Source organism: Paramormyrops kingsleyae, chromosome 6, assembly GCF_048594095.1.
Source record: "Paramormyrops kingsleyae isolate MSU_618 chromosome 6, PKINGS_0.4, whole genome shotgun sequence".
Taxonomy (NCBI): domain Eukaryota; kingdom Metazoa; phylum Chordata; class Actinopteri; order Osteoglossiformes; family Mormyridae; genus Paramormyrops; species Paramormyrops kingsleyae.
The window spans coordinates 16,588,976-16,615,118 of NC_132802.1; the positions used below are offsets into that span (position 1 = coordinate 16,588,976).

The window sequence follows — 26,143 nt, forward strand, 5'->3', positions numbered from 1 at the left end:
CAGTACATGCTGTCTAGAACAAAATTTTAAAAACCCTGCCACATCTCCTTTATTAATACGATCGTTGTTTATGCTCTTTTCATTGGTTTAAATGTAATCCTTATCTGGCAGAATTAATCCCTGGAATAACCGCTTATAATCCATATAACTACTACAGGCTCCTTGGCGTATGACGCTCAGACACCAGTGAAGTTTGTGATACTTAGCGTACTGATAGTAAGAGTGCTTAAATATATAACGAAATGCCCTAAATGTTCAATATGGACGTGATTATGCATTAATTACACCCAAATAATGCTTATTATGCATGGCAAGCATAATTGCTATACCGTAAAAGGAACACAGAGGGCACATTAATTAATATAATTGGTAGTTAGCTTGTACTGCAGTTTCTCGTGTTAATGCCTGGGGGACGTTAAGCCCATTGCATTGCAGCAGCTGGGTCCGGGTTATTGACAAATGTTACTTAATGGGTATTACAGATTTATTTTGAAAAGTAATGTCGAACAGCGTTGCGAGCCGCTACCGTTTATCTGTAATTCAAAAATAGTGTGAAATTAAAATTACTGGTAATGATAAAGAAATAAAAAAATCTAACGTATCAGAACCCGAAGCATATAAGAAATAGGCTATGAATTTAAAATCGAACCGGGGAGTTTATAAATGTCTATTTCGGGCAACAGCTATGAACAGGGCGATTTGCTGGTTAAGAATAGGATGTTAATACGAAAGAGATCATAAATTTTAAATGAGTAAATCACGTCTTATAAGCACAGACACCTGTCCTTAGCCGGCCCGCGGTCATCATAAAGGCTGACTTGCTTTAATGGATGGATGGAGGGACGGCGCTCTTACCTGCCACTGTGTATCTGTCCATGTAATTAAGCACATTTCCGAAGCTGAGTATCCCGGCTGCCGCTACCGGAGACTTGCACTTGAGCAGCGCCGCGCGGAATTTCTGCCCCGGTCTACAGGAGCGCAGATCGGGGCTGGAGCGGAGCGTCGGGCTCATGCTGCCGGACAGGGTGCGCACCTCGTCCGAGCTGCCGCAGCCCTCTAGCTCGCAGCCGTCGCTCTCCACGCACATCTTCTTACACGAAAGATCCAGCGCGACGGGAAGGACGCCACGCAACGGCAAGAAACGGGGAGACAGAACGGAGCGAGCCACCCTCCCTGCCAGGGGGACACAGGCAGCCGGTGATAACGCGCAATTCTCCGTGCGTTAAGTGTCCAGTGCGCGCCGACAGTCCGCCGTCATGTTGCGCCAGCAGCGCGATGTCCGTCGCTAAGCTTTCTCTTCGCCGCGGAGGGGTGTGCCTGTGCCGGTAGACTCCTCCCCTCTGGAAGCGGCACCTGGCGTGGCCGGGATCGCCGCTACGGGTTTGTGCGAGTGCGGTGAAAATACGACCACCAGCAGACGCCTTGCCGAGAATCACGCCGTTTGCCCCCTCCAAGGAGAAGCGGCTAGGAGAGCTGCGCTGGGCGTGAACCGGAGAGCGATTAAAACGGGTGATAAAGGGCTGCTTTCATTAGAGAACTGCACTGGCAAGAGGCAGGCATGCATGTATTCCCATTGAAACATTCAAACGTTTTAAAATGAATAAAGCATGTTTATGATTTTCAAAAAGTTTATTTTTTTTAACAATTTCTTTTAAAAGAAATAAAAGCTAAAAAAAAAAAAAAAAAACTACAGAAAACATGTTGCCACTCCGTCCGCACTGGAGTCTATAGCGCATAATGGAGAGCGTGCAGTGAGCTAAATGCGGACCCTTTTGTGCTCACAATCTCACAGCCCTGAGCTGCATGTAACCTCTCCGTATTCACCCCAGATTTCACTATGCGACGTACGATGCAGAGGAAAAGTTAACGTGTGTCTGCTGTGGGGCGCTATTAGGCCGCATTTGAGAGAAGAATAAAATTCACGAATCTTCCGTGGCAATACACAAATGCAATGCTTCAATGAAAACTGTATGGCTGTGCTCAGTCCGTATTCATTAAATATGATTCTTAATGCACCATCCATCTGTTTTCAAACTCGGTTATCTTTCTTCGAGGTAGCCTAGTATTTAAAATAGCTTATCCAGATTGAGTGTCCAGAATGTATGCTATGATGCCGTTGTATTGTCAGAATTTAGTGTGCGGGATAGTCTATGTTATGATGCCATTGTCTTACCAGAATTAACTGTCAAGATCAGGGGCGTTTCTAGCTATTGAAAATATCAGGGGCTAAATCAAGTTTACATGTGGCCTGACTTCTATCTATCTATCAGTGTATCTGTCTGTGTATTTATTTAGAGGGCTAAAATACTTGGGGCTCGCCTTAAAATATTCGGCACAATAGCAATGAGTGATCGGACCTAACGGCGCCCATGGTCTATAGGGTATATATTATAATGTTATTGTATTATCAGAATGTAGTGTCCTAAGTATATATTATGATGTCATTGTATTATCACAACTTAAATTTCCGAAAGAATCCACACCCTTGAGTCTGGCATCCAGCATACAGTGTTATTAAACCGTTGATTCTGAGAAATATAATATCTCGAGATATTTCCTCTTTTATCCATCCATATGACCCATAATTCGCATATCATTCCGGTCCCGATCGTTTTATTAGAATACACATATTGCATACCAGTCCGGATAATTGCTTTAAGACACTCGGCTGAAGTACAGCCTGACTCGATTGAGTAACTTTGTCACTATACCTGCACTTGCATTGTGTCCGCTTACAATGCAGGATGATTTAATCTGGCGGATTTCTTTAAGCTGATCGCTTCAGCGATGTCTTCCTTTTGTTTTGATTTAAAATCGCCCCTCACAATCAAGGTGAGCAGTGATTAATAGGGGGCTGATAGCATTATACGTGACTGCAGTACGAGAGTCCCCGTTTACACTGCCGCCGCGCCCTTAGTCCCGATTAATCTTTTCATTTTCGAATCTCCCATATGTATGCCCCCTCTAGAAAGGAAAAGTCAGCGGCCTTCCATCATGTCACTATTAAATATGGCTTTATTTGCGCAGGTTATTTTCTTTACTCGAGACACTGTTTGTGTCATACTGGATTCTGTAGGAGTGTATTATTTGGACATTCTTTAAGATGGGCCCCGTGTTTCTTGTGGTAGTGAGTAACTATGGGTGTCTGATGCGGAATCCACGATGATCCTGGCATATGATTTTAGACCCACAATGCAAACACTTAAAATACCACAGCAAATATTGGGCTTTTGGTAAACAGAAGCTGCGGTTACCCAAATGACATTCGATCTCCTCTATGGAAAATTTGATCCTTCGGGTTCATTTATCAACCAACACACCGATCGTTCACAACACGCACTAGACACCGATAAAGCGGTAGGAAAGGTAGTAAGTTACGTCACTCAGCTTCTTGTGTCAGCGGTATTCGTCGTTATTTATGAAGTTGATTGCCGCCTTATTTTTCTTAAAGAAGCGACGTTTGCTGTAGTGTCATTGACATTGTGACGGGGTGGGCTGATGGGATTTGTTTGACTATTCAGCACCCTGGACAGCACTTGTTAGGAAAAATAAAAAATAAATATTAACTACGCGCAAAACGTATTAAATCACGACAGTAACACGAAGAACCCTTATTAGGTGTTTTTGTAAGGAAAATCGCACATGGAATCCCTACATGATGACATATATATATATACATTTTCTATACTTGCTTGTCAGATGCAGAGCTGTGGGTGTCTGGAGCGCATGCCGGAAGCTGTGGGCACAAAAAAGGACAGGGCACCAACCCATCACAGGGCACCAACCCATCACAGGGCACCAACCCATCACAGGGCACCAACCCATCACTGGGCACCAACCCATCACAGGGCCCTAACCCATCACAGGGCACTAACCCATCACTGGGCACCAACCCATCACAGGGCACTAACCCATCACAGGGCACTAACCCATCACTGGGCACCAACCCATCACAGGGCACTAACCCATCACAGGGCACCAACCCATCACAGGGCACCAACCCATCACAGGACACACACTCAAAATGTGGCATTTCCAATTCACTTCAGCATGTTTTTGAACTGGTGGGGGTAAACCAAAAGAAAGCCCACGATGACAACATGCAAACTCTACAAACACAGAACTCGGGGGATGGGGACTCAAACCCTGGCCTCACTGGTGCGAAGCAACAGTTCTAACCACCAAGCCACCTTTACATATGCAAGCATGTTGTCCACCACTCAAATGCAAAAGCCTATACAATTGTAGGAGAACCTTCTCTGCCATGTCTCCCGTGCTCCTAAGTCCTACTAAGCAAGCTCTAACCCACTGGTATGATTGTAATACAGAAGAGAGCACTGCCATTGTCTGACAGCCCATAAGATGGTGTCAGAGAGCGGGGCCGAAGGGGATATCCCTTTAGATGTTGATCAAACGGACACTGCGATTATTTGAAGCTGCAAAACACTGATCCGCATATTAGGAAAAAACAAATATGTAATTATGAGATGTTCAAATTTTGCCTTATTGTTCCTGCAAGATTTAATAATTTGCCAATTATTTTAGGGGATATTATTTATATCATCATGCTAACTTGCCGTGTTAAAAATGAGCTATTTGGATTTTCCCAAATGTCTTATATTTAATTTGCTCATGTACTAATTTTCATCTTTGCTTTGTGATATCATTAAAAAAAAAGCCTCCGGCCTGCTTCTTCATCATTAATGGGTTCAGTGGCGTCAGAAGTGGGATGGGGGGATGGGTGGGGTTGGGGGTGGGGGTGGGGGTACCTATCTCCAGCTGCTTTCCCAGTTAGTTATGCGATGTTCATCAGACTGAGCACACAACAGGTTCAAAATGCCCCCAGACCCCCCCATTTGGATCTTCCCTGGAAGGTGGATTCCTCTTAGAGCACGAGGACTGCATTGATTTCCAGAGGACCTTTCTCCCATATGGTGGGGGGGATGCTTTCACTGGTTGATTAAAAGCTGAATGAGGCAGTATTCCCGCATGGGGGTGGAGAGGTGTCAATAAATCCACCCGCTCTGTGCAGAGATACGGGGCAGGATGTCTCATCTCTCTGGTCTGAGTTCTGGAGGTTCCAGAACCCGGTGCGGTTCCGGAGGGCTGCTGTAACGTAGAGGCCCATTGCACTACAGCCCAAATGCTTTAGTTCCTCACTTAAACGAGTGCAGCCTTCCCTCCTCTTAGCAGGCTGTGTGGCTCGGGGGGGTAATCGGAACGATGCTGTGATTGGACAGATGCCGGTTTGAATCCCGTGTTTGGCAGAGCAGCCACATCTCCTACAGCAAGGCTCATAACACCCCCCCCCCCAAAATGCTCCAGGGGGCCTGACTGGACACTGATCCTGTGCTCAGACACCAAGCTTCACCCTCCCCTCTATGTGTGTGTGTGTGTGAGCGAGATGGGATATGTGACAACCCACACATTCCAGTGTACCAGTACTAACGGCAAATGAAGCCTCATTTCAAGGTTACTGCTGGTCTGGGCCAATTCTAGGACTTGACCCTTAGGTGGGTTCTGCCCCCAGGTGAAATATGGGACCACATGGGGGTATGAAATGTATAGAAAAATATGGGATAAATTGGTAAATGCGTCTAGAAAAAGTGTTTTTCAAGGGGGGGGGGGGGGGGTTGGAAACAAATAATAGGGTCTAGAACCAAATATGATGCTGGAAACCTTGAGTAGCTGCTTGACTGCTTGCTAAATGTGCTGTCAGGGCAACGCAGATAGAGTGACACGGTCAGGGCGACGCGGTCAGGGCAACGCAGATAGAGTGACGCGGTCAGAGCGACGCGGTCAGGGCAACGCAGATAGAGTGACGCGGTCAGGGCGACGCGGTCAGGGCAACGCAGATAGAGTGACGCGGTCAGAGCGACGCGGTCAGGGCAACGCAGATAGAGTGACGCGGTCAGGGCGACGCGGTCAGGGCAACGCAGATAGAGTGACGCGGTCAGGGCGACGCGGTCAGGGCAACGCAGATAGAGTGACGCGGTCAGAGCGACGCGGTCAGGGCGACGCGGTCAGGGCAACGCAGATAGAGTGACGCGGTCAGAGCGACGCGGTCAGGGCGACGCGGTCAGGGCAACGCAGATAGAGTGACGCGGTCAGGGCGACGCGGTCAGGGCAACGCAGATAGAGTGACGCGGTCAGAGCGACGCGGTCAGGGCGACGCGGTCAGGGCAACGCAGATAGAGTGACGCGGTCAGAGCGACGCGGTCAGGGCGACGCAGATAGAGTGACGCGGTCAGGGCGACGCGGTCAGGGCGACGCGGTCAGAGCGACGCGGTCAGGGCGACGCGGTCAGGGCAACGCAGATAGAGTGACGCGGTCAGAGCGACGCGGTCAGGGCGACGCAGTCAGGGCAACGCAGATAGAGTGACGCGGTCAGGGCGACGCGGTCAGGGCGACGCAGATAGAGTGACGCGGTCAGGGCGACGCGGTCAGGGCGACGCGGTCAGAGCGACGCGGTCAGAGCGACGCGGTCAGGGCAGCAGGAAAACACTCCCTGCCTCCCTGGCCATGGTATTTAACCCCCCCTGGTGATTATGACACTTGGAATTTCCATTGTTTGTTTGTCGCCTCGTTCAGGAATGAGGAAACCGTTCCACGAGGGTCAGGGGAAGTCCCAGTCCCCAAACTCCCAGAATACTCTGGGGCTCCCTGCTGGCTATCGGCAGCCCCTGTGTGTTCCTTATGATTGATAAGGTGTGTGTGTGTGTGTGGGGGGGGGGGGATTTTTATCAGTTCAGGCCCCATCTACCCCCTGAGAAAAATGAAATGGGGGCTGTCTGTGCCTCCCTGCATGGTGGCCACATATGTATGCAGCCCTGATGGGGAACTCGTCCTGCGGGGGGGGGAGCTTGTCCTGTGGAGAACCTACTGGCTGGGATTTGTCGGGCGCTGTGGTTAATTTTTGCTTCTAGTAGCTTCTTTAAGTGTGGCTGTACTGGTGCTAGGATTCCTAAATAATATCCACTAAAGGATCTGTCAATGGGATTAAACAGCCTGTGATGTTTTAAATGAAGCAGGTATCAAGCTAAACCCCCAGTGTTTGAGTCAGGAAGCCGCACAGAGCGCGCTCACAAGTGGCGCTCCCATTGGCTCCCGAACCTCCCACATGCTGGCGAATGGGATGCAAAGGCACGGCCTCTTGTTTGCTTGCCAGCTTGCATCATGTCCTTGTACCATGGTGGGGAGGCGGGGGGGGGGGGGTGCACAACAGCCCCTATTGATCCAGCAGGGGACACAGCTGTGCAGACCCTATGACCCCCCCATCGCAGCATGGTTCTCGGTCATCCCAGCCATTCATTGCCCCTCCTTGTTTCGGCCTGGAGACGGACTCGGATCAGTGGTCAGAGGCCCGCGGCGACGGCGCTGATTGAGGGGACGACTGACATCGAGGACGGACCTGGCAGCCAGTGGCAGCAGCTCTCTGTCGATGCTTTGACTCGTCCGACTCATATCACTGATATAAAACAAATATAGCCTAATTATCTGATTCTGCACTCCAGCCCCCCCACAGCAAGCAGGCTGACGGGGGTGCTCACGACTCCCAGGGGGGCACTGTTGTGTCGAGTGCACTGCGGGGTACCCCCCCTCCACCCTGCTTTATGGGCCAGTCAGACTTTGAGTGATGTGGGAGGCAATAAGGATCCACTTAATTAATGACAAGAGAACAGGTACCATGATGTCATCGGGAAAGCAGAGGAAGTGGCGACGTGTCGGTTTGTACGTCGGCAGGCAGCTGCGTGTATGTGAGTCACTCAGTAGGTGCTTCAGTCCAGTGGCGTTTATGTGAGGAAGCAGGGTCAGCCAGTCACTGGAGCACCTGGGCCTTGCTCAGGGGCCCAACGGTGACATCACTCTGGGATTTGAACCAGTGACCTCCTGCTCAGAGGCACAGCGACTGCTGGCACCTGATGCGATGGGTGGTGGCAGCGGGGCAGCAGGAGTGGCGGCAAGGTGGACAGGCTGTGATTCAGCGAAAAGACGCGTGAGCCCCCCCCCCCCCCCCCCCAGTGACGCCAGCTCCCGGCTGGGGGGGGGGCTTTATCATGCTGGCCATGACTGTCCAGGCCTCTTGGGGACGCCGACTTCCTTCCTGAAGTGACAAGCAGCTGGGACGCACCCCAGCCTGAACGATAGTGGCCTTATCTTCGTGCCACTGTGGCCCGTGGGGCCTGCTGGGCGATAAGGGGGGGGGAGCAGCGCCACCCTCCCAGGATCAGCTGTGACTCCCCCCCACCCCCAGTATCTAGGCAGCTTGTGCTGTCCATACCCAGGCAGCAGTGCTTCTCTGCGTGTGCATGGCGATCATGGGATGTCTGGATCTTTACAACCTTCCCTTTAAGACCGAAACAGGAGGGTTAGGGTTCATCAGGACTGACTTGTACATACAGCACAGCCCAGCTCGTCCTCCTTCAGGACCCCCCTGGAAAGGAGCCACCCCCGGTAGCTGCATTTAGTGAAGGCTCCATTTCTGATGACAAACAATCAGTTTTGTATAGAATCAAATGTATTTGTCCCCATGACCATATTTTTAAAACAATTGATCCTAACAATATTAGATCTACATTAACTCTGCCCCCATCCCAAATCTTCAGCAGACATCATGCAGGGGGCATATTGCCCCCCTGCGAGCAGCAGTGTTTCAAGCCCCTGACACATATTGCCCTTTACAGGTACTGAACATTCCTGTGAATGGTTTCAGACGCATGGGTGGGATGGTTCCGTGACCATTCCTGGTTTCAGATGCATGGGTGGGATATTTGTCCCCTTAAACAACACGGCAACTAGCTGAGGCATGTGTTTCCCCTCATTATTCCCATTATTGTCCTCATGGTAACTTCTCCTCCCGGCGGAGCAGACAGTCATAGCCCTTTCATCCATATTTATAGAGAGGAACTCCACCCCTCCATCCTTCCTGCCTTCATCTTTGTCCACTCCATAGAATGCTTGCCTTGGGGTCTGCCTTGGGGGGGGGGGTTGTTGCCAACACAACCAAATTATTCCCCCCCACGTACAGACTGAGTGACCCTCGAGAGCAGAGGTCATGACCCGATGCGAGGTTTGGTTGGGTGGGCCTTTATTCCTCTGCCAAATCTCGAGGAAACGGTAAATGTGCAACGAGAATGTTTAACAGCTCCAACACGGATGGCATTCACCGTGCAGCATGGAGCATATGGGTGAAATGAGTCCTGAGGCCTCCATCCATCCATCCATCCACTTCCGCTTGTCCGGGATTCAGGTCGCGGGGGTAGCAGCTTAAGAAGAGATACCCAGACCTCCCTTTCCCCAGCTACCTCTACCTGAGGCCTCACTTTGATAAATCACCTTGATAAACTATGTGTGCCCAGACATTGCTGGATTTGCACAGAGCACCGAAAGGTGAAGCGGGCAAACACACATGGCGCAGTGAAAGGGCACCCTGGATGGGATACAGGTCTATCACAGGACACACACACTCCTCACACATGGTGACACACTACAGGAACTGTAGAGACACCAATCCAAATCACTGTACACTTTTGGACTGCTGCAGGAAACCAGAGTAGTCAATGGGAAATGTGCAAACCCTGACCACAGATAGCAGAGATGGCATCATTTCAAACCCTTACCCCCCACCAAGCCTCTGTGCTGCGTAAAGAGAGCGGCGATGTCCAAGCTCGGAGGTGTCATTGAGCAGTGATGTATTATCCAAAAACAGACTAGGGAGGAGAGGAATACAACAACCCGGAAACTCTGGAGGTCTGTTTAGGTCCCGCACTGCCTCACTGCTATGCTGACCCAAGTCACATCATCAAATAGGGACTGTTTATTCATCACCAGGCCTGGGGGTCATAGTGCGGGGTCAGCCTGGACCCCGAGAACAATTTGGGGTTAAGGGCCTTGCTGGAGGGCCCAACAGTGGGAGTGACATAACGATGAGCCCTACATATGGGGGGTAGCCTAATTTGGGGGGGGGGGGGTTTGGCAGTGTTTGTCTGTGTTATGGGGGGGGGTCTCGAAAGGACTCAGACTGCACCCCCTGCCTCAGCTGCCCCCCCCCCCCCCAATATCAAGGCTGTTATTGGAGCCGGCAGCGTCTGGAGCCCAGAGGCGTGTGTGTCATTCGTGCCCCCCACCTTCAGCAGGCTTATTTTTGGGCCTGATTACTTTTGGCCATCAGTAAACACCCAAGAGAGCGTGTCCATCAGCTTCAAGGAGCTGATCGTCACAGGTAATTAACGGGCCCCAGTAATGAGGACAGGAGCTTATGAAGATACCTGGAAGAAAGAGAATTTTCAGATTTTTCCTGTCTTTGGTCTCAGGGGGGCGATACCAACACATAGTCAGCTGTTCCTGTTTCCAGTTGTCACCATGACGATCGGTACCCCTCCCCCGAATAAGACACCATATCCTCTAAGTAGAGGTGCTGTGTTGCCAGGCACTTAAGCAGGAGCGGATTGATGTTTCCCCCATTCAGAGCTCATCTGGGTATTTATATCCTGGCCTAAGGAATGAGTGATTATTGAGGGCAGAATTTGGACAGCAGGCAGAGACGACCCAGTTTATTAGCTATTAAACAAGCAGTATGAATCTGGAGCTGGATTCTGAGCATCATTCACAGAGGATTCTGCACATATTCACATCTGCCTTGAAACAGAGCAGAGATTTGCTGTGAAATCCAAAGTGCTTCCATCTTCTGACAGGTTGTTATTGACATTGGTTGTTACTGTTAATACATCTGGGGGCACTGTGCTGCATGGGGCACCAGGGGGCGTCCTTGCGCGCGCAAGTCTGGGCCGGCAGGCTCGGCCCCAGTCCGGCTCGGCCCCAGTCTGGCTCGACCCCAGTCAGGCTCGGCCCCAGTCCGGCTCGGCCCCAGTCCGGCTCGGCCCCAGTCTGGCTCGACCCCAGTCCGGCTCGGCCCCAGTCCGGCTCGGCTCCAGTCCGGCTCGGCCCTCGCTCGGGATATGTGACCTTCTGCCATGCCACGACTGCGGTGCACATTCTTTCTCATTCCCAGGGAGACACAGTAGGAATGGAAGGCTGACACCGGAGTGCTTTAAGGACAAGCTGGACGGAGGCTGAGGCTTTGGTCACATGATCATGGAACGCAGCTGGACCTCCAGCGGCCACCTGGACACCTTATCCTGCTATAGCAATAAACCAGCATTGGGGGGGGAGGGGGGGGGGTATAACAGCCAAGTGACCTCACATGGGCGAGTACATAGCATATTGTTAACACAAAACCTTAGACCAACTGACTCTGCCCATAAGCATTTGCTCCACAGGAATGCGTGTTTACCTCAGAGAGGAATCCAAAAAGCATCTCGCACGCCTCCAGTGCCATGTCCCACAGCTACAAAACACAGAGGGAGACCCCTTCATGCTGGACCTTGCGAAGGACACACGCTGGACAACTGGCTGGTGAGCAGAAGGCTATGGGGTCCATTTATGGTGTTTATTAGACTGAAAGTCTCCAGGCCTTCGAGTGTCAAACTGCATAAGGAAGCGGCTGTTTTTGGACAAACACCACGACAGGAAGCGTGATGCTGTGCAGTGGAACTGAGTGCCGTAAGGAGACAGGAAGTTCTTTGCACTGCAGCCGCCTCATGTTAATTCCCTGCTCTCCTAAACCGTTTGCATTTTAAGTGCGCTTGAGGGCCCTTGAGCGTCAGGCGGAGCGGCCCTTAGTTAATCTGTGGCTCATTAGCGCTCGTAACGCGACAAATTAATCAGCGCGCTCGCACCAAATGTCAAGCAGCACAAGAATAGCAGCTGGTGGCAGCCACTCCGGGTCGGAGGCACCCCCTCTCACCTTTAAAATGGGGCTGATATAAATAGCTCAGGGTCAGAGGTGGCCTGGGGGTCAGAGGGGTGTCTCGGGGTCATAGAAGGAGACGCGTTCTGTAATTAATAATCTCATACAAAGCTGTTTTTTCAAAATATATATTTTGAGTGGGTGCATTTATTCTGGGGGGAATAGAAATGAGGGGTCCACGCACACATCTGCAGAGCCAGGCAATTCCTGTGACAGTGGTGTCACCGGGGATTAGAGCATGTGACCTGCCGGGTCACGGGTGCCAGCTGTCCGTCTGGAACGGCTGAGCCAGGCGCTTCCTGAAGCAGCAGAGGGAGTGAGATAGCGAGCCTTTCTGGTACAGCCCATAATACTCATTTCTAGGAAAATGTGTCCAGTGACGCAAACGGCCCTTTAAAGGGTGTAAAAAAGCCTCTGATGTAAACATGTCGTCATCCCAGTGGGTCGGAGATAAGGTTGGGAGAGGCCCAGTGCCAGAGGGGGGTGCTGATAATGGGAATCGTCATGGAGGGGGGGAGGGCATTATCAGGATCGGGCGGGGCTGCGGTCCGTGAGGACACGTGCACAGCCCCACGTCTGGAGGGCGGCGTTGGCGAACACGCACTGCACGGGATGACAGCCTTCATCACGGCTACGAAGGTTTACACCCTCCCTAGTATATAGGAAAGATGGTTTGGAAATTGACACTCGGACACGAGTGCCTCGGGGCACGGGATCTGCAACTGGAAGGTCTGAAGCTAAGTTTGAATCCCAGGATGGGCATCGGCCCTGATGACCTCTGAGTGAGGTGCGGAACCCAGAATGTTCTGCCACAGAAAACCGTGACCTACCTTGTGTGAGTATCTGCTTCCCTTAATATGGTTCCCAAGAAAACGTGAAGTTTCACTTTTTTCTCAGCCCTTTCACGCATCTTGGAATTGAATGCAGCGTCCCCTAGGAAACAACACCCCACCACCCAAAAAAACACGGACTGACTGCCCTCACAGCTGCCACTCACCTGCTTCCAGGGCCACCTTTTAAATTTATTGGCCATTGTGGGGGCTTCCTGGCAGCAGAGCCAGGGGGAAACAAACATGCATGCCGATAAAATGGTTTGCAGTAGACGACAATGCCTATTGTCTTCTAATGGCGGGTTAAACCATTATGGGGGGCAGAGGGGGGGATGTACGTGGTGGGCCTGCATGGTCCTCACTTAAGGCCTGGAAAATTCCATGCTCAAGGTTACAAAAACAGGCACACGGGCGAGAGGGCTGTAAAAGACATCGAAAACAAAAACAGAGCAATTGGCAACATGACGATAACACAGCATCAGTCTTGGCATCGCTCACGTGTCATAACCACGACGGAACAGTTTAGCATTTTTGTCTGAAGATGGCAATTACAGGAATTCCAAACTGCTCCACGTCGGACAACCAGGCGACAGTGTGGCTTGGGGCCCGTTTGGGCCAACATCAGCGGGTCCCTTAACATGCCCAGTCGCGACACATTTCAAAGGTGGATGGCATCGATTTCTTAAAAAAAAAAACTTTAATAAAAACTTTGAAGCCCCCTATGAAGGCAATGAAGGCTGTGTGGTGTGTGGCTCAGTGGCTCAGTGGGTTTGGACTCTATACCTTGGATTCAAATCCCAGAGTCACGAGAGTGATGTCATCATTCAGCCCCTGAGCAAAACCCTCAAGTCCAGTTGCTCTGTCTGACCCCTGCTTTCTCAAAAATACAAAATAAAATAGAAATATTCTTAGCATGAAAAGCTCAGAGACAAATCCCTTGTGGACTCATCAAATGCAAGAATAAAAAAGGTACTAACAATGACACAAGCTAGCCATGGTGCCGGCTGGTACTCACAGCCTGCTCTTACAAACATTAACCCGGGACAGGGTAGCAGTGAGTCCAGAGCCTATCCCAGGTCATGAACAATCACTATGGGGTCTCGAACCCAGAACACAACAGTGCCACCCACAGGGCCACAATGAATAATAACTGTTTATAAATGTTTAAATGACAATTATGCTGTTTTAATATTTCAACATTATTTAATTTCTTATAATAGACCCCTTCAAGTACTCTTCCACCTTAAAATCATTATATGGTTCACATTATAAGCTTTATTAATTTTTACATTTGGATTATTACACATTATCCTGGCATGCAGTATTTCCAACAGTGTACTTAAGTGGAAGGAAAACAGGAAGTCAGTGATTCACATCACCATTACGTGCCCGCAGGTCCCCCTAACAGATAAAACGCTACAGTTATTTTCCGCACGGCAGCACAAACGTCAACAAGATACACACGCTGTCTCTGTGATGTTCTACTGCAGAACACTGCCACCTTGTGGCTGCTCTTCAGCAGTACCGCCACATGCGCGTACGGTGGGGATGCTTGGTCCCTCATCACTGTGCCTCGTGTGTGATCCTGGGTATCCGGATTAACTGTAATATATGTAGGTCCTTACTTTCCTGGCACATGTCACTTTTGCCCCCAGCTTGAATAATAAAGGCTTGAACAGGGTTAGCAAATCGACCATCTGTCCTGGGATTACCAAGACCACGTACTGTATATAATTAGCTGTACATCATATACTTTTTCTAGATATTCAATTATTCCCTTTTTCTGTTGGAGTAGTGACTAAACTAACTACAGAAAACTTTTACCAATAATTGTGAAACTCTGGGGTAATGTTTTGAGTTATTTTGTCAGTTCTGGTACATCATGAGTAAAATACGAGCTTTAAACGTATCTTATGCTGACACATAACAGTAACAGTGGTTGTTCTTGGTTGTATTTTGTATTCATTTTCATCAAGAGTGCCAAGAAATGAATATGGGGGATGGTATGGGGGTGTGGATGCTGTTACTGTGATCAGAAGGTCACTGGCTCAGATCCCAGCCTCAGAAGAGTGATTTTACAATCAGGCCCCTCAGCAAGAGCCCTAACCCCCAATAACTCCAGAGATTGACTGACCCTGTTCTCTCAAAAAATTCACATTGCTTTAGATAAGAGTGTCTGCAAAAGAAATAAAATGCAAATAAAATACTCTTCAAATGTAAATCAAATAGCAATAATACAATAAGCATGACAGGGATGCAGGACTGCAACTGCACAAGTTTATTTCAAAAGCATAAGTGAAATTTTACCGTGTAAAAGCTGAAGCTGTAGCTGAGGTAAATATTCAGTGATGAAGCATGCAAGTTAAAATTGGGCCAGAACAGCCCCCGGGACAGAGGCCAGCTTTGAGTTGCCAAAACCCGCCCCCCACACACACACACGTAGTTTGCAGAGCAGTAGGATGGGGGTGTCACACTCTCCTGCCCCTGCTTGCATTTCTCATACCGGGACGTTAAACACACGCTACATAGCAAGGAGGACAGCTCTCATCTCTTTTGAGAACCTCCCAAAGTCCTTCCGAAGGTGCAGGTCCATCGGTTCTGAGGCGTGATGAACGTGCACCACAGACATGGTTAAACCAAAATTATTAAAAAAAAAAAAGACACACACCATGAACCCATAACGTGAAGTGGGTGATGCAGCATTTCACACTGATTATAGGCGGGGTGGGGGGGGGGGGGGTGCGGTAGCTCAGTCACTGAAGCCTCACGGGGGTGCACTAGCCTGAGGGCCACTGCCTGGCAGTCACCTGGTCAGCTGGGCGCTCCAGGCTGAAGGTTGGGGGGGGGAGGATTCTGTCCTGAAAGACAAAGGCGTGTCCGTTTAGATCCCCCGCTACCAGACGCAGCCCCAGGTTCAGAAGGAAGCAGGGCCTCAAGCCGGCCAGACGCGTAGGCATGTGTAAAATAATGGATTTGAACCCCTCTAGAATTTACAGTACTGTGCAAAAGTCTAAGGCAGTCCAAAGAAATGTTTATCTGGGTAGCAAGTGCACTTTGGCTTAGAACAAAAAACACAATTTACCATTAGAACATGTGCAAATTAAGAGTAGCACAATAAAAACTTGTAATAATTTCTTCTGTTTTCTAAAAAGTTACTGATATCTAGTTGGATGGCTAGATGAACACCGCTTCAGTTCCCAAACTTCTCCTCAGGGGCACCTCAGCCGTTCCATGCGTTAAATTTCACCAACAGCTCAATTAAATAACTAAATAAACTGGTTTAAAAAGTCAGTGACAGATTGACCAGCTGTATGAGGTGCTAGTGGCCAAGTCAAAAAATACATGGCTGCACTGGACGGTCGCTGCAAATACTGGGGTGATTTTAGCAGAGGTTCTGAAATGGCTAAGCTGACACACTTTGACAGGCATAATATCATAGTTTTACACCAACATGAGGATAATCTAAACATCATTTTCTTTGTCTGCCTAAGACTTTTGTCCAGTACTGTATTTGCTACCAATCAGGCATGTAGCCACGTAACAAACTTACTAACTTGAACCCCCATCAGTCGGCTTGCCGGACACCCCCCGGAAATTCATTTCTAGCTCCGGGCCTGATGCTGGCAGAGAGGAAGGGAATGAAAAGGACCAGCAGCTCGACGGCCTTCCGGTGCCAGTGACAGAGCAGGGTACAGCCCAAGGCAGGGCCACAGTAAAGAGCTTCTCATAAGCGTGGTGGTGGGGGGGGGGGGGGTAATTTAGCGAAATGGAACAAAGATATAAGATGTTTGAGGGGGTGGGAGTCTGCAGTGGGCAGTATTGGCCAATCACAGCATGTATCTGGGCACTTGGTGTCGGAGGATGTAGTGGGCAGGATTGGCCAATCACAGCATGCATCCATGCACTTGGTGTCGGAGGATGTAGTGGGCAAGATTGGCCAATCACAGCATGCATCCGTGCAGCTGGAGTAGGAGGGTGTAACAGGTGGGATTGGGGTAAGCAGCTTAGAAATTGTGCAGCCAGGTGTGGGAGGATGCAGCGGATGAGACTGACCAATCACAGAACGGAGCTGTGCAGCTGGGCTTGTAGTGGGTGGGACTGGCCAATCGGAACAGAAGGATCCTTACCTGCGACCAGCAGCTCGGCGGCCTTCCGGTCCTTGGTGACATGCAGAGAGGTGAGCAGGAAGAAGAGGCCACCCAAGACGCCCACGAAGGGACAGAGCAGGAAGCTGTACTCCAGGCTGCGGAACCGCCAGGTGAACGAGTCAGGCTGGTACCTCCTTATCCAGTCAGACAGCTGGGCGGGAGAGAGCAGGTGGTTAGCATGCAGAGGCTACGCTAGCGCCATGAATCACTGATGTACAGCTCTTACTGCTTCACACTAAGCACAGATAGACCATATTAGCATATTTGTTACTGGTTTGCTCATCGTCAGCTGCAGTCTATGTCAAATCACAGCACAAAACAACAGCAGTAATTCTACCACAGAAACATACAAGTCCCAGGAGGTAAGGACTCCCTGCATCGCCGAAGAGGTGGCAGACCGTGATCTGCAAGGCTTCTGCTGTGGCCCTCCGCGTAGGCACCACCACGTACTGCCAAGGAACGAGACACATGCTAAAGGGCAAGTTCTCAACACGACATTTAATAGGTAACTTCCAGTGGATTTGAAATGGGGTATGTACTATAAGTCAAACAGAATGGTGTGCTATAATGGGTCTGTGGTGATCCGCAGTGGGTGCGGCTGCTGATGGGGGAGGCACGTCTCCACAGTGGACCATCTGCGGTCTTGCCCTCCATCAGATGGAAGGATGATTAAAAAAGAGCACGCTGACTCAGAGGAGTGGAACGGGGCGCACCAGCAAGATGTCAGCCAAAATCGGCCAGCTCAGGGAAAGCAAGGTCTCCCCAATGGCGATGAACACCTGAGGGGATAAACAGAGATGAAGAAGCTGCGGAGATCCAGGACCACAGAACCCTAACCCAGAATCCCAAAGCTCACCATCACACACCCAGATCCACAAAGACTGCTACGTATTGTGAATAACAAAGAATAAATGTTCTTTTATTAGTAAAGATAAAGTTGTTCTGGACTGCAAGTCCAACCAGTGCTGGATTTCAACAGTTTTTACATGTTATATGTGAGCAGTCTATATGATGAGACCCCAATAGGAGCTGCAATCAGGCGGCCAGCATGCTGGCCAATCACTGAGCAGGTGAGCACATGCAATAAAGACAGCAAGATGGCGGCCGGCAGGCAGCGCTCACGTAAGCAGCAGGGATGCTGACGTAGGCCAGCACGATGGCGAGGAAGAAGCAGGGCGAGGAGCTGAGCATGCCCACGGCGCAGATCAACGGGTCCACGTGCGGCACGCGGCCTTTCAGCTTCCGGGAGGCGCTGGATCCCATGAGCACCCCCAGGATGCCCGTTACCACGGTGATGGCGCCGAACGCGTAGCTGAGGAAGTCGCAGAGGGCCACGTGAGAGCGAGAAGGGGAAAGTGGACCATCAGAGCGGCATGGCTACAGCAGCTACCTGTCTGAGGAGACACAGCTGTGCTCCGCACACCGCCCGCCGCCACGCAGTGCCTCCCGTGCCCTCTGCAGAAAGATGGGAGTCCAGAAGGCCAGGGCCCCTGTGACGAAGGTCATGGCCGTCACACCCAGCGAGGAGAGGACGAAACTGCGACTGCGAAACACACACAGCGGGTTGCTGTTAGCTCTGAGCCCAGTGCAGGCATGACAGAGCCATCAGGACGCTGGGACCAGCGCGTGACAAGCTTGCGACTCTCAACTGACTTCTGTAAGAGGTACTTGACGTCCTCCCAATAGGACGTGTGCATCATCTCCGCGGTCGGCTGGGCTTCCGCAGCTCCCCGGGCCGGGTTCGACTGGGCTTCCGCAGCTCCCCGGGCCGGGTTCGAGAGGAACACTATGATCAGGAGGAGGCCTACCAGGCCTAGAATGGGATTCAACTGAAACGAGACTGACAGGTGAGTAACGCTGCCCCCCCCCCCACCCTGCAGGCTTCCTGCCACCAATGACACACTGCCATTGCGAGAAGGAACTGCACAGCATATAAATACAAATACTTTAGCCTCAAAACCTTGGGTAATGTTAACAATTACTTAAGACTACAAACATCAAACATTGTGGCATAATGTATCATAACATGCGACAATTAACTATTTAGCTATAATTTATAAAGCTTTTTCAGTAAATGACTGATATTTTACTGTTATTGTACATTAAATAAAGGTTATATCAGCTATCAGAAGATCTGAATAATGAGGTGAAGTTCGCAGCTAAAACAAACATCAAAAGACTTATAAGCAAGAATGTAAGCAAGTATTCCATGTGAGTATCTTACCCGTAGTGCCCAGTGCCAGTCCCCTGTGGCAGTGGCAATAGAATTTCCGATTATATATCCCAGACCACTGAGAAGACAGACAGAAAACCCAGCTCACAGCTGCCAATGCACATGCTCCAAATCATTAACAAATGATCAGAATTGCCACAGGAAAGTGGCAATTGGCCTAGAATGGCAAGTACACTCACCATCCCACGGGAATGAAGATGTAGAAAACAGAGATCATGAGGGTGCGTTTGGCTCCGATGAAGAGGTCCCCGATGATGGTGGGAGCGATGGTGCAGTAACTGGCCTCCCCGATGCCAACGAAAGCTCGCGTGAGGAGCAGCACCCAGAAGTACTGCCAAGACACCCATTACAGAGCTGAACGCTGACGCGCACACACTGCCGGGACGTGCCGCAAGGTCAGCGGCAAAGTATCTTCAACTTCAAATAAATGATGCGTGGAGTCATACAATGAGGTGAGAAAGGGTTATTTGGTAAGTACAGGTAAAAGTTAAATTATGAATAATTCTACAGGAATTTTGTGCACTATGTGAATTATTCCATAACTCTTCAGCCCTGTAATGTATGTTGCACCATGGGTGCAAGAGGACTATCATTTCATTTCACAGTGTATTCGAACATGGCTGACAATGAAAATATCGTTCTTGTTGGCCATAGTGAAACATGAGAAAGTAACAAACAGAATATAAATGTTGACTCATATGGTACCAAAATTTTTGACACACCAACACATAGAAAGATTAATTTGTACTATTCTCTACGTTTTAGAATAAAGACAGCAAATCTATTAAATAACAGCACTGCCCAAAACCACATTAATAAAAAAAAAAGAGGTAGCTGTCAGCATCGGGTTCGGGCGAACCGGAAATCAGGCGAGTTGCAGCCAGTAGGTCAGGTAACGGGGTTTATTTGGAGGGACGGACATCCAACGAGACAATACAATGACGGAACTGGGGACTACTGACTTAGACACGGACTAAATACACAAGACAAGCTAGACTTAATAGGACACAGGCGAGCACAATCAGGATTGAACACGAGGTAATGAGGGGGGCGTGGCACACATCGGGATCGTACGGAGCAGGGTGTGACAGAACCCCCCCCCAAAGGCGCGCACACCGGGCGCGCCAGAAGAGTTCCGTCATTCTGTCAGCATCGGGTTCGGGCGAACCGGAAATCAGGCGAGTTGCAGCCAGTAGGTCAGGTAACGGGGTTTATTTGGAGGGACGGACATCCAACGAGACAATACAATGACGGAACTGGGGACTACTGACTTAGACACGGACTAAATACACAAGACAAGCTAGACTTAATAGGACACAGGCGAGCACAATCAGGATTGAACACGAGGTAATGAGGGGGGCGTGGCACACATCGGGATCGTACGGAGCAGGGTGTGACAGTAGCTCTTTGGGTTGGGACTCATAAGGTTGCCGGTTCAAATCCCATGGCCGGAAGAGTGATGTCACCACTGGGCCCTTGAGCAAGGCCCTTAACCCCAATTGGCCAGGGATTGTCTGACCCTACTGTCTCCTCTATGCCAGATTCATGAGGTGGCCTCCTGGCAGGGGCGGTTCTAGAGGCGGGGCCATAGGGGCCCTGGCCCCTTCTGAAATCTGATTGGCCCCTGATTGGCCCCCCTTCCATCAATCGTGGACGAGAAGAGCAACCGGAGAATTCTTCACAACGATTACAGATGCAATTCCACCCCCAAACAATTGGCGGCAGTAATGTGTCGATGCAACTTGGGAGAAGAAGCAGAGGTCTTGGCTTTATATTATCTTTGCGTAATTGGCTTGAGCATACCAGAACATTCTCTGACGTTATGACAGTAGGCGGGAGAAAGAATCCATCTAACATTACTTACAACTTGAAGACAGTTCTTCAAATCCTCGTGTTGTTTGTCAAAATATGAAAGGATATTTAGCTGCTGCTCTCACTTATTTTAGGTTTGTTAACTAAATTGTGGAAAGAGCACTGGAAGCACTGTCGAAGTAAACCAATAAACTTGTAAGCAATGTTAACATGTTTTTGCTAAGATAGCGCTAGCAAAGATTCTGTAGTTAACTTTATCAAACCAGTCCCTCCAGGATTTCACGATTTTTTTGTGTGATTTTTGCAATCAAAATGACTGATTTTGTGGTGGTAATTTCCAGAAACTTGTGAAAAAATTTGCGATTTTTATATTTTATAATTAGGACATCACATTTACCATAATAGTATTATGTCAGATGCACAATAGTCGTACGACACAAATCACAAACAAAATGCATAAAGCTTTTTTATTTTGGTCTAATCAAATTTTCATCAAATTAACTTTTAAAACAACCTATGGACAATTTTTCTACTTGACCTATGTAAATACAGGTGTAGTGATTTATACTGTAGAACTGTGTGTAAATCCTGAGTTGAGGGGTCCTGAGCTGCTGAAGGCAACCACTTACTTATAGTGCGGCGTTTTGCATGGCGTCCCCACTGCGTAACTTTTAACTACGCAATACGAAGTGGCCGTTCGAAAGGGACCTCCTCGGTTACTATCGTAACCTCAGTTCCCTGAGTAGGGAACGAGTATTGCGTAGCCGGCCGCACTATAGTAACCTGGCAAGTTGTCGCTTCAGTCGTTAAACCTGCTAAAATGGCATTTTTCGGGGACTAATATCATAGACAGTAAAAGAATAATATGTGCTAAGGCCGTGCCCCCTTTGCGCCCGCGCCATTGGATGTGCAGTTGCCGCAGCACAGCCAATGAGTGAGCCAGACACTCACTGCTAGCTGTGCAGCTGCAAAATGCGTTTACATTATAGGCTTCAGTAAATCGAGGAAAAGGAGTTTCCCGTTTTCCCGCAACATCTGTATTCACGTAAAAATGCAGTGAAACTTTAATTAAACTAGAGATATTTCAATTTGTCAGGCGTTTCAGCTCCAAGCATAGCAATCGGAGAATTCTTCTTTTTTGAGGTGTATGTGTGTATGGGTGTGTGTATGTGTGAATGAGCAAGTGAAAGAAATTGAGTGAGAGAAAGATAAAGAGAGAGAGTCGACGTTTAAGCTGGGAGGTGCAAGTTGTTGCTCCTACAGTATGTTAATGATGCTTTGCATGTACGAAATTGTTTATCTCATCAAAAAAGGGCTTAAATTGCAATCTGTTTTTCTGACAATATGTGAAAAAGATGAGAAATAAGAAACAAATGTTTAGGTAAATATATCCACACTGTAAATTGTATTGTATTTGGAAACATTATGGTAACATACGTACATGTTAAAATACCTCTTTTGTTTGTTCTGAATTTGCTGTGCTCTGCTGCACTTTACCTTATTAGAGTGTACTGAGTGACACGGCTGACGGGAGAGCAAAGCAAACATCTGCTGCGGCTGCGGTCTGACAAGCAGCATGTTGCATGGCCTGCAGGCTTCACCTCACCTTCTCTGTGATGAAGGAGCTTCCCAGGCTGGTGAGGATCCACAGTGCCAGGCCCACACTGATGATCAGCTTCCTGTTGTAGCGGTCGCCGAGGTAACCGAACACAGGTGCCAGCACCAGGAAGCTGCAGATAAAAACTGCAGAAAGACCGAAAAGTGTGGCAAGCCGCTGCCGCTGCAGCTGCCGTTCGCATGTTGCAATTATGTTGGATTAGCAAATTGCTAAAACAGAGCTGGCAACAGGGGCATTGCTCAACGGTTCAGGCACAATTCTGCAGCTACAGGTTCGTAATCAGTGATGGAAATTGCTGTTTTTACAGTCCCACGCAGCAGGGTGCACAGGGCACAGATTCCTGCTCACAGGGTCAGAGATGCTTTATTCATCTAAGGGGAGATGGTCTTTCTGCCCACCCTGTCTTGCTCTCTGTGAGACACACAGACACCAAGCTTGGGGGGGGTCACAGCGCAGGCAGCATGCAGCCCCCATGGAGCTGGGGGCTAAGGGCCATGCTCAGGGGCTTAACAGCAGCGTCAGTCTGTCAGCCCTGGAACTCGAACCCTGATCCACGTGCACAGAATCAATGCTATTTCCAGCACCGGCCTCACCTGTCTGCAGAAGTCCAGCAGAGCCATCGTCGATGTTGAAATACGTCTGGATGCTGTCAAGGATGCCTCGAAACGAAAAAAAAGGAAAGCCAGCCTGGTGTGACGGCAGAGCGGTGGCGCCACCCGCAGGCCGGCAGGCATATCGGCACGGGGCTCACCGGCGATGGTGTAGCGGTCCATGTAGTTGAGCAGGTTGACATAGCAGAGCACCGCCACCACCACGTAGGAGCGTCTCGGCGAGATGGTGGCTGCCCCCGCTGGAGGTGGGGGCTCATTCTCCAGGGACCCATAGGGCACCCCGCCGCCTCTGCTGGCACGCAAGCTCGACCTGTCTGGGGTCTTGCCCGCAGGGCTCGTGCGATCCAGCTCCATGGAGGCGGTACCCAGTCCGACTTCCCAAAAGAAAGGAGAAGAAAACAAGAGTGAAGTGTGCAGCTTCCCCTCACTGGGCCACTATTGTGAAACGGGCTGATCTGCATCAACACAGACGTCCAACGGGGGGGATCCACCAGTAACGATGAGGCTGAAACTATCGCAACAGGAGTAAACAAGGCAACCCGCCGCTGGGCTGCCGGCTCAACCCAACAGCCTGGACCTGCTTCAAGAGCATGGAATCTGGATGTCATTATTACTTAGGCAGAAATTTCTGGAACGGCAGCCACCATTCAGAGCTGCTCTCATCAGCAAGCAGCAGTTCTGGGTCTCTGCCTGTGGGGCATCTTCAGGAAAGTACCAAAAGTACGGTACTTCCAGGTGTTGGTTTTCCACTGGCGTAAAACATGACACGAGGTGGAGAGTTTTGTACTGAATTTGTAAAATGGCTGTAGTATATTATAGGGCTGGACGATGTGCAATATTCATACCAACATCGCATGTTATGCACATCCAGTTCTTACATTGCTAGTCAGCTAGATTAACATCAGTCTTTTTCATACCTGCATACTGTACAGACATTATAGTGCAGGGGGTTGAATTTCGCTGAAACATTTTTACTCTGTCATAAAAAAAGCTAGCAATTTTAATGATTACTCCATTTTAAGATTATCTAATATACGTTTAAAAATCAGTTAAAAGTTTACCTCCACTGCTTTTGCATGAGCCCAGCATGCATTCTCCAAGACAATCGTAATCACTATCATCCTTGCTGTTTAAATCACTACTAAATGGGTTTGTGAGAAATTTATGTTGAACTCCTTTTTTGATTTATAAAAACAATCGGAAATCGGTAAATGTGGGTGATGTTATAAACAATCTGCATATCTATAGTTTTACGGAGGGGTTAGGGTTAGGATTATGGTTAGGATTATGGTTAGGATTATGGTTAGGGTTAGCATTGCTGACAATTGCTTCTGAGCATGTGGACTCTGAGCAATCAGACCAGGAGCTTGGTGGGAAAAGCAGATAGAGCTGCAGAATTCACTCTATTTATATCTTTTTTTTTGTGACCGAATTTTTTATTAGAGATTTTTTAACAAAGAACAAGACGGAACAGAACAGAAAACACCCCCCCCAATACACCCTGAGATAGCACCTCAAAGGAAAAGACCAACAATGGTCACCGGCACACCCAGCCCCAGAGAGCATGCAAAAAAACTGAGGAGAAAAGAAATAACACACTTATATCAGGGAGAAATGTCAAAATTAGGGAAGTAAAAATCAAAACAAAAACAAAAGACAAGGAATATGGCCTCAAGACATGACCCGCATTCTATTTATATCTATAAAGACCAAGGGCAGAATTTGCCACTTTCTGCAGGCCTTCTCAGACATGTTGCCCACATGTAATACAAACTTGTAATGAAATTACACACACTTCATATTGCTGTCACTGACCGTCTCAGATTACTGTTGTCCTCAGCGACATCGAATCAGCACACCATAAACAGCCATAAACATTTTTTTCAAAAAGAGTGGAACTAAAGTACATACGAGTCAGCGGTAAATCCCACTTATCCACAGATCATTCCATTTCTCCGAAGTGAATTCCTCTGCGGCTGTATCTTTACCGAGAGAGAAACAAGAGACAGTCACTCAGTCACTTTTTGTATCCTCTGAGTAATTAAGTTAACGGGAGGCCACGCCCCCCACTGTGTGTCACATGAGTTCCTCATTGTGGTCTCTCCATGTAAGGCAGTTCAAGATTTGCAGTCGCTCGGGGGAGATCTACAGATAGGAACACAGATCTGATTAGATAAATCACACAATATGCAGGGAGTTGCAAAGACAGGGTAGACAGATTACATATGATAGGGTTAAGGTTAGGGTTTCGGTTACAGCAGGATGGAAAATGTGCTGCTTGGAGGTCACAGTCACCTGGGTGAAGTCCATCATGAGAACTGGGCCTGGAGGTATTGGAGGAAAGTGACAGCAAACCACATTATATCACTTCTCAACCTGTTGACAGCGCAGTTTCTCAGAACTTCATTAGTCAGTGGTGGTGTGCGGGTGGCATGCGGCTCAGCAACTTAGGAAGCTGTGCCTGTGAACAGAAGGCAGTTTAAATCCCATTTTCAGCAGAGCGTTTCCACAGTTGGGCCCCTGAGCAAGGCCCTGGCTGACCCTGCATTCTCAAAATGTATGTTGCTTTGGATAAAAAGCATTGATAAATAAATATCATTTCACTGTTGGCTCCCTGAGCAGGGCCCTTAACCCCTAATTACTCCTAATTGCTACCTTTTTTCACGGCATCTGCTAAAAAAGTGAAGGTACAAATATATAATGTATCTGCCATCGGCCTGCCATGAGCCTGCTCCACCCTGCCCCCTAGAGGTCTGACAAAGGATTACCTTTGCATTTGGGTAAGTTCAATTGTTTTTATTGCTGAAAATTTTGCACAGTTCACATGTAATTTTTGTATTGTATTTCTGCATGCATACATTGTGTCATTGTTAAACTTGCCGTATGCAAAGGATAGTATCAGCACACAAGAGGCACAGATCTGCTCTGTTCGCACACTCTGCTATATAATCTCATGCCCATTCTGCCATGTTTTTGCCCTGTGTATGTATCCATGGTGATGGTGGCTGGCTGACATTGACTCCATCAATACAGATAGATAGCATTTTCACCCTACATAATTATTCAATGCTTCCTTCAAACA

At 48.9% G+C, this 26,143-nt stretch overlaps 2 protein-coding genes across 2 annotated transcripts in view; both read right to left on the reverse strand.

Moving 5' to 3' along the window:
- The window catches only part of spns2 (SPNS lysolipid transporter 2, sphingosine-1-phosphate), a 53,658-nt gene extending 52,157 nt beyond the window's left edge, over positions 1-1,501 (reverse strand). The window contains exon 1 of the mRNA XM_072713758.1: positions 856-1,501. Coding sequence (XP_072569859.1) covers positions 856-1,087 — 232 coding nt within the window. The 5' untranslated portion in view covers positions 1,088-1,501. The remainder of the gene's footprint in view (positions 1-855) is intronic.
- A 13,384-nt stretch (positions 1,502-14,885) lies between these two features.
- On the reverse strand, positions 14,886-25,115 carry spns3 (SPNS lysolipid transporter 3, sphingosine-1-phosphate (putative)). The gene is made up of 13 exons (XM_072713760.1): positions 24,973-25,115; positions 23,202-23,435; positions 23,044-23,109; positions 22,439-22,575; positions 19,200-19,351; positions 19,012-19,078; positions 18,441-18,616; positions 18,178-18,330; positions 17,910-18,099; positions 17,501-17,566; positions 17,138-17,236; positions 16,767-16,938; positions 14,886-15,497 (listed from the first exon to the last, which is right to left on the reverse strand). Exons 2-13 carry the CDS (start codon positions 23,413-23,415, stop codon positions 15,451-15,453), a joined length of 1,539 nt encoding a protein of 512 aa, XP_072569861.1. The 5' UTR covers positions 23,416-23,435; positions 24,973-25,115; the 3' UTR covers positions 14,886-15,450.
- Positions 25,116-26,143: the final 1,028 nt, after the last annotated feature.